At 41.2% G+C, this 12,698-nt stretch overlaps 1 protein-coding gene across 1 annotated transcript in view; it reads right to left on the bottom strand.

The window, feature by feature from the left end:
* T265_13989 (hypothetical protein) overlaps positions 1-12,698 on the bottom strand; it is a gene marked incomplete at both ends in the record, with an annotated part of 40,060 nt that overhangs the window by 2,658 nt on the left and 24,704 nt on the right. The window contains 7 exon segments of the mRNA XM_009171518.1: positions 4,045-4,087; positions 4,764-4,978; positions 6,807-6,998; positions 7,527-7,646; positions 7,661-7,788; positions 10,144-10,266; positions 12,310-12,392. Of these exon segments, the coding sequence (XP_009169782.1) occupies positions 4,045-4,087; positions 4,764-4,978; positions 6,807-6,998; positions 7,527-7,646; positions 7,661-7,788; positions 10,144-10,266; positions 12,310-12,392 (904 nt within the window).

The following is a 12,698-nucleotide window of genomic DNA, read 5'->3' as shown; positions in this document are numbered from 1 at the left end:
TTCCCTACATAACCCAACTGCTAGTAAAGAACGATTATTTTTCGCACGCTTTTCACACAGATTTCACACACATGAATTACGAACTTGGTCGGTTCAATGACAATAGGGATTTTTGGATCCATTCATCGAATTCTCAAATTTGACCTGCAGGACCGGATCTACGATGATGAACAAACGATGTAGTGTGTAGATGCGGTGAATATTGTGGTCGCGAATAAAGCTGACCATTTTTAACTCTTCGATTCCCCGGAGAATTCTATGCTGCATTCAGTCACGGTGTGTATATGCTAACAGTATAATAGACTGTGGTTTTTCGCTTCTCTATGTTACTTTCACACTCCTATACCGCTTTTGTCTACACCTAGAAAACATGGGCTTTCAGGCTGCACTCCGGATTTTTTTCATGTAAAGTGCCTTGTTCTTTAAGACCGCCATTATGAACTTAAATGTAAACTGTATCTGTACTAATAAAGCCTCCAGGTTGACCTACTCTGGATAACTTCTACACTAGTAGAATTAATGAACAGCTAATCTTGAAACGTCAAATTGTCTTAAGTAACGTACAGCTTCCAGGGACAACTTCTCATTGAAGTTTGGTCTTTTGGCTGTAAAACTGAGGCACTACATGCAAACGAGTCTCATTTTGTGTAGATGAACGCATTAGGATAAGCAGGTTGGGTTGAAACCGTAACAGTTATCAGTGACCTGTAGAATGTACTGCATGATGACAAAACATATAGATCTTCTCATCTGTGGGTTTGCGCATTTCTCATCAACACAATCGACTGTTAATATCATTACCCGAGACGGGCCACGTCAATGGTAAGGGACATTGTCAGACATGGCCCAGTTGCGCCCTCAATGGCGTTCATGCATCCAAGCTATTGCCTTCAATGCATAGCTCCATTCCCAACCTGCCCACTTAACAGTCAACATACAGCGCTCTATTTACACACTAATTTATCAGCTCCCGCCTTCAATGCACAGCTACCTATCCCACCTCTCCGAATCTTCGGTGAACGAAACTACGAGAGCTACAACCACTGTACGACCAGTACGCGGTTCTTACAGCTGACAGTAATGATGATGATTATGGTGATGATGCAATCAAATTCTCCAATAATGTTACCTGTCACATGCAAAGGTTTATCAACTTTAAACAAACTTTCAAGCCCATCTAATAGGCTTCTGTAGATTGTACCTTACAGCGCAAATTAAAAAAACCTTTACACCAAAGCATCTGATCGTGCTCGGCTTTTCAACGAGCCGTCCAATGGCACGTTTACAAAAACTGCACTTCGGCAAGACTATCCCATTTCACCCTCATAGGTTAATTTTTTGCGAGGAAAAGGGAACTCGGAATGACGTAAAAACTATTTGACCGTAATATCTCGGTTTTTGTAATTCGACAGACACCAATCTACTATGAATTGAATGTTACAAATGCCCCCGCGTTTCTGCATGCTCTTTGCACCTTTATAGTGCAAACATTTCCTGCATGATTTTCAATCTCCTTTAGCCCCAGCGAGGTTTCAAAATAAGGACCGTAAAACTGTTGGTCGGACATTTGCATTAGTCTCGACTTTACTGTGGTGGAGAACGTCAACGCGCGGGCTAGGAAAGCTCGGGTGGCATTTGCCACCAACATGTATTATTGGTAGCGTCAAAAGCAATTTTCAGTGAGGATTATTGGCAGTGAACGCAAATCGAATGTAATTACAGAAACTGGGTTCGTCAGATCTGCAGGACTCTTCAAAACTTTCATGAACAGTGCATTCTTAGACTAGAAAGAGTTAACTGGCTTAAAAAGCAGTGCTCAAAGGAGGACACAGTGATATAGCCGACTTCAGTGAGTATCAACTAAGAGTGCGTTCCCAATTCCCGCTTTCCAAATAAGGCGCTGAAAGATCCGTATAGTGCCTGCCATTATACGGCTGGCGAAATAAAGGTTTCTAAAATCCAGTTAGGTTCTGATCGATTTTTTGCCTTCCTATAGGGGTCCATCTGATTCAATTTGCATGAGTACCTTGCAAGATATTGATAGTGATCGATCCCAGTAACGTTTCTAAGCGAGTCAACCGTCTGTGTATACTCCGTAATGCCCGAAATTGTCATTGGATCATCCTGCTGATGCTGTTTTAGTGCGTTTATCCTACTGTTATTCCAAAGTGCTGGCACCATGATACTGACCGATTTCTGTTTCCACCAAGTTCCCATTTCTTCCCATTCATGGAACACTACAGAAACATTGTCTCCGTGTAGTTGCATGGCAACTAGATGCCGTACACTGCTACTGAGTACAATGTGATAATAATCGTGTCTTCTTGTGCATCATCATTCCGTTGAACCAGATTGTGGACCCCTTACAGCACAAAGGTCTCAAACTATCGCCGGTGTCTTCAACTTTGCCAATGTTAGTGTGATATTCTAGACTGCCATTTCTATTTAAGTAGTTGAATACATGTGCTCAAACTGACCAGTGTGATCTGGATAGTTCCGGCGATTCGACTACGAATCCGAGTTCCATGGCAGACATACGCGAGAACGTTAGTTACCACAATAACAGTCTGATGTATCTTTTAATTACGACCGTATTTTCGGTGGCGTGCATCTTTTTTGGGCACTTTTTGCCAATCTCCGTGATAGATGTCTCCATTGCATCTTAGCTTTTCCTCGAGTAAACGGAGTGTAAAAGGACTTCGGTGCACATATCTGATGAAGTATGTGTAATCACAACCGAACTTGTGTGTTCTTGCTTCCAAGGACTGTGAGATGCACGGTACGTCTACTCTAATTTTAGTTAATAATTGTGATAAGAAGACGAACCTTTTCTCGAAGTGCCAAACTGCTTTAGGAGACGCAAAAATCATATGAGCCACCAAATTTTGTTCCTCACAACCTTCTTCACAAAGATCAATGCAAGTGGTAACTTGGTCGTAAACTTCCCAGGAGTGGTATTCGGCCGCCGGAAACCGATGTAAGCAAAGGAAACTAGCAAAAAAATGCAGGCACCACCGAGAAAGTTCTAGTCATTTATAACGTAAAGAGCTTTCATGGCTAAGGACAATCTACCTCTGGTTCAATATAAGTTTATATCATCAAACTTCAATAGAACCACCGGTTTTAGCAAGAGAGGACCGCTTGTTGGCTGCAGTTAATAAAATGTGAATGGGAGTTTTCCTTGGTTGGTGTGTGTTTCAAGATGTATCAGCAGCATTTCCCTAAATGCTCACTCAGACTGAAACTGACAACAAGAACATCACTGACACCATTTATCCGCCACGTCTTTCAACTTCTAGAACCAATCTCATTGAAGGCCGGCCGGATTCATCCTTGAGAGTAGGGCTGCGCCATCCACGTCTTGCCTTTTCGTATTCCTTTTAACATTTCGTCAACCCCCAGGTTTGCGTCAATCTAAAGGAGGAATGTTCAGCAGCATTCCTCTGGTGAGATGACAGCTTGGTAGGCGAAGCTCTTGGCTGTGTCACCGCCGTTGATTGTATTAGATGTTTTTACTATTGTGGTTTATGAGCAAAATCAAACATCCTTTTAGTATTTGCCTGATTACTTGTTCCATATTTATGCTCGATTCAAAAGCTTTTAATAAAATTGCTCTTTTTCGAGGACCTCGGTGAATGTGGAAATTAGCGCACTCAAGCAGACCAGAAAATCCCGGGAGACCATCAAACGTTCAGCGGAATTTCGAACTCCCAAAACTAAAACTTAACAAAGGTTCCAAGAAATTGGTTTTAATTAAAGAATACAAAGCTAACTGGCCAACTAGTTGTAGCTTAAAAGTAATAGGTTCCTATCCTATGCAAATGCATATTGTCCTTCCGGTCCCTAGAATTTTCAGCAATACAAAGAAGAAAGAAGTCCTTTGCAAAGTACTTCTCTATTTGCATTGTGCAATATATAAGTGGGTATAATGTTTCTATAATATTACATAGCAAACTGAAATTCCTAAGAATGAAATCGAGAAGTTTCGGTATATCTAATAGATAGTTCATTGTCATCTGTTCACAGGGACACTCCTTGACAAACCGTAACGGGCATTTTTGGATTTGGGTAAGTCACAAAATATGTGCTGAAGAGGAGATGTGAACTAGATGAGTTATCACGCACATTAATTGGTCTACGGGTACATTGCATGTCAAAAGTAATTTCCACTTGTTATCATGCAAGTCATTGTTTCTATTAACTATCAACCATAGCTGTTGGACATTCTTCCTAGCATCCTAAATAGAGAGTAGTGGAAGTCACCTCGAAAAGCAGTTTCTCCCTTGAGTCCTACGTCTTAAACCTTTACTAAACTTTATTAGCAGTGTAAAGCAGCATGTCACACGGTAATCAGAGAAAAACAATATCGCTGATCCATTACACAAATCTGCAGAAGCAATTAACGGTGGGTCATTAAGTGTCTGCTATCCAAAATAGACATGGAAAGTTGTTTCACCATTCTTTCCGAGGATAGTGTATTCTGTCAGCATATACTCAGAGCTGAACCAGTCACCTCAGTGCATCCGACACATCTATGTAGACTGGCGGTCTTGGAATTCTGGTTAACAAAAAAGGGAAAACAGTTAGCTAAAATTTGTTACCCTATCTGCCACACTAACAAATTCAGACTTTCCATCAAGTGGACAACATCAACCTCAGGCTCTGAGCCCTGATTGGTCGATAACAAGGTCGCACGATACAACTAACCATTGATCGGTAAACTAAACTGCGAAAACTTTCTGGTCAGGTCAGGCAAAACTCACTCGTTGAATAACGGCTTCTTTGGCACGCTCATATTTCTCCCATTGTGGGACATTTTCAAAACTGGCTTCTTTTGCCAACTGAATATGTTGAATTGCTTCACCGGTGGTGCTAACTTTATCATGTGTTTCCTCGATTGGTGTCTGATCTTTGATTTCCGTGTGCGGTTTTGGTAGTTCGGCGTCAAAGAAACAAATTCGGTACCAATTTTCGAATTCTGTGGCAAATGGAAGCGAACGTTTAGTCAGTACGTCAAAGCACAATGTAGAAAGCATAAGTAACGACAAGCGGAAAACACAAAATGAACATAACCCCTCTTAAGTAAATAGGTTACGAGCCAGTGCGAGGTAGAAGAGAAAATCCAGGCAATATTATCAATAAACGTTGACACACCTGAAGAACAGGCATATTATGCGGTATAATTAGACCCCAACAAACATTCCGTCTTTGAGCGGTTCAGAAAACTTTGATGAACTGAATAGTCTCAGAACCAGCACTTACATCGGTGTATTATGGTCGTGCAACAACAGGCAATCCCTACAGAATAGATAATTAAATAAAAGGACTGAATATTAGACTGCGGTAAGCTTTTTTCGTTTTTATCTCTGAATTCATTCAGAAAAGTGTAAACCGCTTGCAACTATTGTTTAAAGCGTATCCACCCTGCGAAAGGGATGGACAAAAGGTTCGCAATCAGAAAAGTGGCTGAAAATAACAGCACCTGGAAGTTCCATGATAACCTCCTTAACACTGCGTCATGTTATCGTAGGCACTACTAAGAATGTTTTCGAACAACACCGTTTTTTTCTGTCTCTCTTCTGAATGAGAGAGAAATGGCTTAAAGGACCATTTAGATGGAGCCTATTCTAGCTGACGATTCTCATGTTTCAATCATGCCAGTAATGGCTTATTCGCTCCTTCCCTGTCAGCATCGTGATGATTAGATTTGAATCTTTAGTTCCGAAATACTGATAGCTATTTAGGACTCAGAAGTGAATGTCTTGCCTGACGAGCTTAGCAAGGTTTTGTCAACATTCAAGAATATGTTGACTATTCGTTCTTGCGTGAATGTTTTCTCCACTCGTACTCACGTTTATATAGAAGAAGACTGCATATCTCTGGTTTGACTGGCTGACGATAGATCTGGCTGTAGTTGTCTACAGCTCATCGGTGAACGAAACTGTGGCAGCTACAACCAGTGTACGACCAGTACGCGGTTATTACAGCTGATAATGATGATGATGATGATGATGTCTACAGCTCAGCCGTAGATTGCTCTTGCGTCATAGTTTGTTTTGGATAAATTTGTCCGCTGCGCCGGTATCAAGCGTGAAAAAGATTGCAAAGGCTTACTTCCCTATGCACACTTCTAGAAGCGATAGCACCATTCCTCGGATGCATCTGTCGATCACTTGCATGCTCCACGTAAAAGCATTACTGGATCGATCATAGATAACAAACGGCCCCTCTTGGAGCAAGAGGATTGTAAATGGGCTAGGCGACATACGGACGTCTTTCCCGTCACTTAAAATAGCGTCAAACTATTTCGGTTTTCCTTATTTTTCAGCGTGCCCGTGGCCACTAAAAGGAAACCAAGTCCACTTAAGAGGCCCAAGCATGCTCATATAATAAGGCTTTGAATGTTTTCCCGTTGGAAACTGCACTTTGGTGTGCTCAAGATGGACATTTGCGGCTTTGTGAGCCTAAGAAGTCCATTAGAGTTTTACATATGGGTCTCGTAACTAACAATAACCCCCGCACAATGATGTCGTATTTGTAGCTAAGTTTCAAGATGGTTATCTTCTCTTAAAGATCTGCACCCGCAATGGGTTACCGCAAATTGACTAGACTACACGCTAAATTCAGTCATTTTAACTTGAAAGGCAGTTAAGATAAGGTAAGTATTAGGTTTTTTCAGTGGGAATATGCTCAGTACATCCAAGTAAAATACAAAGAAGTACCTCAGTTATGCGTTCTTAACATGATGTAGTCAGCTCACCAGATTTTCGATATTCCAGCGTGACTATCTCGAAAATGGAACTCACAGAGCATGTGTGCACTTTCAACCAGTGAGGCTGACTAACGGCCGTAGTTACTCCATTACTGAGAGGCATCATCATCACTATCAGCTCTAAGAACCGCGTACTTGTCGTACAGTGGTTGTAACTGTTAAAGTTTTGTTTACCGATGATTTGGGTGAGTAGCTGCGCATTGGAGGCGAGAGCTTGAATACAGGGCTGTCAGAGGACCTTTATGTGGGGAGATTGGAAGGGGAGCTATGCATTGAAGGCATTAGCTTGTATTCACGAGCGTCACTGAGGGCGTGACTGGGTCAACTCTGCCAATGTACTTAACCATTGACAAAACCGACTAATCAGTAAAGCTGATTTAGACAGTCGAGCAAGTGCATGCGCAAAATGGATATAAAAATGCTCCGTAATCTTCCTTCTAATTGGTTTCTCCATTAACAGTGCGTAAAACGTATGGCGTTTTTGGAGAATAAATCCCAGAGCAATTCCCAGCCACTTGTTACCCTCTCCATTTGACATGGTTTAATTAACTAGTAGTAGGGCCATTTTCTGTGCCTAGCATTACTAACAAGAAATTAGAGAGTGTACTGCATGAACCATCCCTTCTAGCCCCATAATTACGAACACGTTGTTTGTAGAATTGACCATAATTTTTCTTAAATTTAGATATGATCTCGTGGTTCTTACTTTGATTTATTAAATGTCATGCAGGTCATAGTGAAACCGGATAGTCACATTTTTCGGCCGATCAATAACAGATACATTATTCGTTGAAGATTCTTGTAAGAAAAGGCCATTAAGTGTGATTTTCACTGACCGTGAACAAGCCGCGCGCGACTCAAATCGACCATCTGCCTGCAATATTTAACCGCTTGCTTCACAGCCTCCCACTCCTCAAACTGTTGTCGGAATTCGGTCTCCAGTTCTCCGACTTGCTTTAGCAAATCGAATTCCTCTTCTGTGATAATTTGTTCCATCTGATCTGTGTAAACAAGCCCTGCGGGATAGTGCAGATAAAATGAGTCGACATTAGATCAACGGTTAGCATCATCAGTATTACCATTCCCAGAGGCAGCAAATGATAGCACATGGGCTTCATGACTACTAAACTTTGTTGCTAATGAAAACACAGTTCTTCAACCACTATCCCTCGATGGCACCAGAACTCCACACAGAAGAAGTTTCCAACCGACCTAATCAACCTTCTCCTTGCCATTTTTAGTGACAGGGAACTTATCGCTCTGGTGGGCACATATCAGATTCTTTGAAAATGACATCCGCCTCTCGTGTTCATTGATCTGTTGGGAATAAAGTTTGCCCCAAATGGTTCAAAGTTTGCGCAACTTTCATCACCAATAGAGGTGATATCATCAGTGCGTTTTTGGGGAGCGTGGTGGTGCATAGCGGTGGGTTGGTGGTTGTGCGTTGAGTTGTGTTACGCGAGCAAGCCAACGGCCATGAGTTTACTCTACTAATGGGTCCACAGAAATGATCTATCCTACCTGAGCTACCAACATTCTTCACCATAGATTCGAAGTTTTTATTTAGTAGTCAAGCAATCGCATTGCGGACATGAATAAAAGTGCAAGTTTTGTCATAAGAAGACCACTCGCTCATGTATAACCAACCGCAGAGTTAAGAAAGCTCTACGGTGTCACTGGAAAACAGGTCCGGTGAGCACAAGTTCATTCAAGTGATTGGTAATAACTTCAATTACCCAGCATTCTTTCTGGATGATGTGAGTCAAAATAATGCCATGGAATCAGTAGCCTGTTTCAGTTAACGGAATTGACCCCCGGTTTAAATTTCACCTCCTGACACGAAATTCGCATCCAGGAGTTTAAGCAATGGTCTCTTTGTTTTGCTTTGCACACAAATGCTCACAAGTGCATGGCCATTTAAAGGTTGGTCTACCCTTAGTGATCAGTCAGTTTAGTGTCCATTCTACGGTATGCGGGACGATGTATTACCCTGTTTTTTGCAGCAACATTCAGTCAACTTAGAAAGTGTCAAACGGTCAAAAACTTGGTTTTATTTGCGCGTAATATATATATATATATATATATTATAAATATATATGTATGTATACGCATTTATGTAATATAGGCTGAAACCGGATATCTTCTTTGAAGTTACGGTGGGTGGGTAAACGTGATACCCATGCAGTTACACACTTTGAACCAGTTTTGTTTACCGAGCACCCTTAGTATAAAATATTCCTGAGTGTGGGGCGAAATGGAGACAAAATGGCATAGTGAGTCATTTTGACAATCGTCTTCTGGCGCACCCAAATATTCGTAGAAAAATTAGCCATGCGTAACCGACCCTGGTTTGTGCTCAGCCGTGACACATCCTCGATCAGGCATGAGCTCTGTGGACTCGAATTCAACATGTCTTACAACTAACTGTAAGTTGTCACTTAGCGGATCAGGACACCAGTCATTTACTGACGTTGCTGATAATGTACCCACGATAAAGATACAACCATTGTTCTTGGAGAGAACGTTTTCTCTTACAACGATGAATGCCATATAGATAAGCTTGAATGTGGAACTATCACATGTCTTCCAGTTACTCGGAAGTGAGTAACGGTTCATCTTGTTACCTTGATCCGTCCAATTTAATTCCACCCAGAACCACTTCCGAAGCTTTTTTTAAGTTGCGTTCCAATGACCCTTGTACTCAGTGCGAAAGTACCAAATTTTCATTGCGCACCAAGTGACCTTCCTAAGAAAAGGTCATTTGTTTCGATGTTCTTCCGTATGTTTCTTGAACTGGCTTTGCGAATATACTCAGAGACACTGTGACCTCTGTTGCTGGTTTTACTTCCTGGAAGGCCAAAGCTAGATTTATATTCGCTGGTCACACTTTGTTTCGTTGTACGAAGGCATATCTTAGGTCTGAAACTACCCACTCAGTAGAGACTTGTCTTCGTGGTAAAGGCCTGTTGTTCGAGCATGGTTTACCGCGACCTTACACCGTTTTTGGTGGTGATGTACCACTAGGTGGATGAAAACTACCCTGACACACTAAACAGAAAACGGAGGCTTGGTTTAATTTATCCTTAGATTTATATTTTCAACATCAATCACCAAAAACTTTTTGCCACGAAAAGAGTGAAAAAATCTTTTTGATCTATTTCTTTTGAGTCAGAATTCACGCAGTTACCTCATTTGCTAAATCTGTACCGTTCAAATGAAAGAAAAGTTTGAATGCACCAGTGAATGGATTTTTAAACAATTAAATGAATTTTTGAAAAATGAATGAGTGCATGACAGGCTGATGGGTTATTTTACTGACTTACAGAGCGACTGATTGACTAGCGTTTAGATCATAATGCATCATATCTCACCTTGGGCTTCACGTTGAGTCTTGAGTTGGAGTCGTTTTGCCTGTAGCAGCTCCAGTCGATGCTTGTATTCATTCACGCGGCTTCCAACAATCTTTCCTTTTTCAAGTTGTTCAGCTAGAATCGCTGGAAAAAAATGTACGATATGAAATAAATCTGGAAAATTTTAATAACTTGGCTGTGGAACACTTGAGGTAAGCGCGCACCAGGTAGCCAGTCGGAAGAACAAAGATTTCATTAGAAAAAATAGGAGCTTCTCTGAAATTTCTAAAAAGTTGTCCCATGTTTTTACTCACACAAGTGATACACAGACTACCAAGAAAGGAATATCAGGGAATCGTATCAGGGATTATATGTAATAGGAAATGATATAGATAGTTGAAAACGTCACTTTGAACGTGATTGATCCGGAGAAGCATGAAGCTGGATCACGAAAATGGTCAGGTTGGATGGCGTTGGTGGCATAATAAAATGGATGAACCTTGTCAAAACCTTGAGATGATCCAACTGGAAGCGTGGGTTGGAGTTTTCATGTGGGAAACCACGGACGTCGTAAAGAATTGCCTGCCGACTTAGATTTTTTTACTGACCAGCTCTGATTCGAAAACATGGTTTTTGAAGATGGAGATATGACGTTAAACACAACAATGAGAGCTCACAGTTCGTGTCTAACTTTGATAAAGGAGACTGGATTATAATGGCAAAAGTGCTTTGCTTGGTAAACTTACCATTAAGAAACATTTGAGATTTTTCGAGAATCGCAGACATTTGTGACGGAAATTCGATGCAAAAACTAGCTGGGAGGTACACTATAAGCAAACCTAAAGATGGCCTCAAAATTTACTAAGCAAAGAAGTTTCTCACCATCTATCAAGAGTAATCTCACCAGCATTTTCTGCCGGTAGAGAATATTGATGAACCACTCGGCTTGAGTTAAAGTTCAATCCATTATTCCGCATAACAATACTGATCGCAGTCATCATCTGGTCCTCGTTTTTGGGGGCTTGCTGTTGCCAAATAACTTTTGAGTGCTATGTTTTGCTCTACAGGGTTTGATTTGAGGTTGAACAAACCACCCCAGAACGTTGTTTTCTTTCGGGGGTGTAACTTCAAGCTTTGATCGGCTTTTTAGCTGAAGGAGCAAAATACAATAAAATTCCTACAAATGCGCATTTCCGTACTTTCCCTGTTGGCAAGCTTTTCTTTTTTCACTGTGTCTTGGTTATATACGACGGGCTGACATGATAGACGGCATCTTTCTTGTAGACTTTCTCGCGTTTAAAATAGTTTATAAGAGATGTCTGTATGAAACAGCGGTGTTGAGTGACTGTTGGGTGTGAAAAGCCTCCTTGATTCAATGCAGTTTATAGGCTATTCTAACAACCATCCATCTGGTGTCCAGTGCAATAACTGCTTAACTTGTCATTCAAACAGTTTGATTTCGCCAAAATCGGTCCTTTTGTTGATCAGATGGTGGCTTGCGTACAAAAGGTGCGTTCCGAATTAAGTGACTGTTAACTAACTCCAGATGTTGGCTTGCGTACAAAAGGTGCGTTCCGAATCAAGTGACTGTTAACTGTGCAGTCTGGAACCCCGTTATTTTTTTTGATGAACGTCTCCCAAGTATTTCCCATGTACATTGGAAAGTGCTGAGAAAACGCACTACAGCTTTTTCATTCACTGATATTTCTTCCAAGGTGAGTAAAATTGCATTGTTTTCGTTATACATTTGTAAACATTCGTCAAATATGAACAGGGTGATACATTTGTCTTATCCTTAACAGACTGCTCCTACGTTGAGGTGGAGTGAGTTTATTATTCCTTGCACTTTTTAGGAGACCAAATTAGAATAGTCAGTGGTAATGGTGACCAATGTCGTTGTTATTCGTCGTTGAGTGTTCGGAGTCAGCAAAAATTTCGGGTAATGAAACGAAGCTTGGTGCACGGCCTGCGACAGGCCAAGACTTTTGAAGATCCTCAAAGTGAATGCTGCTGACTGTTTAGAAAGTCAACTATCTAGGAGCAAGCTAAAAGGTAAAACGGTTGCCGAACTCAAAAATGAGAAAAATCAGGCGTCCGAGTTTTGGTAACCTGGCATCACCTTAAAGTCTGCAATTCACTGGTTTAGTATCCGTCACAAAACAAAAGTATACCAAACCTGTAACTGACCTCTGTTGTTGGTGAAGATATTGATCAGCTCTCGACCAGCTTCCTTTTGGAATTCTTCAAATGCCTGGGCTCGAGTCGGGGGTCTGTAAAAGAATAACAGTGGTATTAAACCTAGACCTGTTAACATCTTCGTCAGAATTATTTAAACCGTAATTAATCTCTACCAGTGACCCTTTCAAAGAGAGAGGTCATCACAAAAAAACATTTCCCTCTGTAATCGCTCCTAGAGGATACCACTGCACTCACAGTCGGTGAGAAAACAAAACGTCGCTCTATAAGCGCCCGTTTCATTCTGCAAATAAATGACATGATTTGAAGGTCACACTTCGCCTACGCAGATATAACAGTTTGTCGTACCGATATATGGCAGATATCTCAAAGTTTCCAGA

The sequence above is a fragment of the Opisthorchis viverrini genome (assembly GCF_000715545.1).
Source record: "Opisthorchis viverrini unplaced genomic scaffold opera_v5_131, whole genome shotgun sequence".
NCBI lineage: Eukaryota > Metazoa > Platyhelminthes > Trematoda > Opisthorchiida > Opisthorchiidae > Opisthorchis > Opisthorchis viverrini.
The sequence above is the reverse complement of the archived record's forward strand: the minus strand, read 5'-3'. Positions and strand labels throughout refer to the sequence as shown.